Here is a 1266-nt window from a genome sequence, read left to right as displayed (position 1 = left end):
TGTAGAGACTCACACCGCCTTAACAGATATCGTGGGCATCGTGTATGGGATCGTTCTTACACTCGTCATTCTTTGTGCTCCAACCCAACTGCCCACTGTGCAGTATAATGGTATTTACCGGTATTGTTTTCTGAACATGCGCATGCAAATGTCTCGTATACACATACACACGCAAACGCCCATTTACATTCGGAAGTGAAATTTTAAATCAATAACTATACGCACATACTTTTGGCTTGTCGCAGATGGTGATTATAGTCTGCATGCCTCTGGTAACCCCCGCCAGATTGCCCACTTTAGCTGCCTTGGCCCTGTGTAACACACTCCTTCGCCAGGCATTTATAAGCGATGACTTACCCACATTGGGAATACCTACCGTCATCAGCGTATATTTTATCTATTCGAATAATGGGTCGCAATAGTTGCAGTATAAGAGTTCAGAGATAACCCCTTTGCTATGGTATAGCCTTAAATATATGTGACACAAACATGAACATACAAGACAACTTTCACTGCCATTGCAATATGCACATATACCGCTCCATGAAAAAAACCAGCGACGATCATTCGACATTCAGTTCACACGCCATCATAACTGAAGATTGTTTTTGTGTATCCAAACAATGATTTATGTGAGATTAATTATGAGTTTATTTCGATATATGGTGTGATGTAACATTTTACGTGATAGTTATATACAAACGAAGCCTATTGTTGCACAAACACTTGTTACAGATATGCATCTTCACGCATTCATCATACTCGTATCACGGCAAAACATAGGATCAACCTTGGGTGCCGCCAGAACCCAAATCACCACGCCCCACCCAATCCCACTCACCTTTTTCTCGTGTCGTTTCTCCTTCTCTCGGGGTTTTGGCCTCTCATCCTTGAGCTCTTTGGCCCTCACTTCCTGTTCCACGATCTTGCGATCTAGCAAGGTCTTAACTGTTTTGGAGAGCATTGTGCGCAAGGCTCGATCGTTCTTGTTGTCTGTACACGCTGTGAACAGGACCTTTATATTGGCATTCTCCGATTGCAGCTGCTTACGCAAGTCTTTCTGTTCCGCTGCGCCTATTTGATCGCTCTGTATCCAGAATTTGGTATCAGGGCCAAATGAATTAGGATTCAGGTGGAATAGCATGGGACCCCAGACAGAACAAGAGTAAAAAAATTATTAGCTACCGTAACTTCCGTAGCTAAACTAGAGATTACCAATTCTCAAGTCTCCTAAATTCTCAAGCATTTAAGCCGATTTTTCATTCA

At 42.7% G+C, this 1266-nt stretch overlaps 1 protein-coding gene across 1 annotated transcript; it reads right to left on the bottom strand.

The window, feature by feature from the left end:
- Positions 1 to 841: 841 nt before the first annotated feature.
- Positions 842 to 1144, bottom strand: SARC_16506 (hypothetical protein; the record flags this gene model as incomplete). Its single annotated transcript, XM_014289386.1, has 1 exon — positions 842 to 1144. A coding segment is annotated over one exon (303 nt), but the record flags the coding sequence as incomplete, so codon positions are not given.
- Positions 1145 to 1266: the final 122 nt, after the last annotated feature.

Source organism: Sphaeroforma arctica (assembly GCF_001186125.1).
Source record: "Sphaeroforma arctica JP610 unplaced genomic scaffold supercont1.8239, whole genome shotgun sequence".
NCBI classification, from domain to species: Eukaryota; class Ichthyosporea; order Ichthyophonida; genus Sphaeroforma; species Sphaeroforma arctica.
Note: the sequence above shows the minus strand (reverse complement) of the source record. Positions and strands in the feature narration are given on the sequence as shown.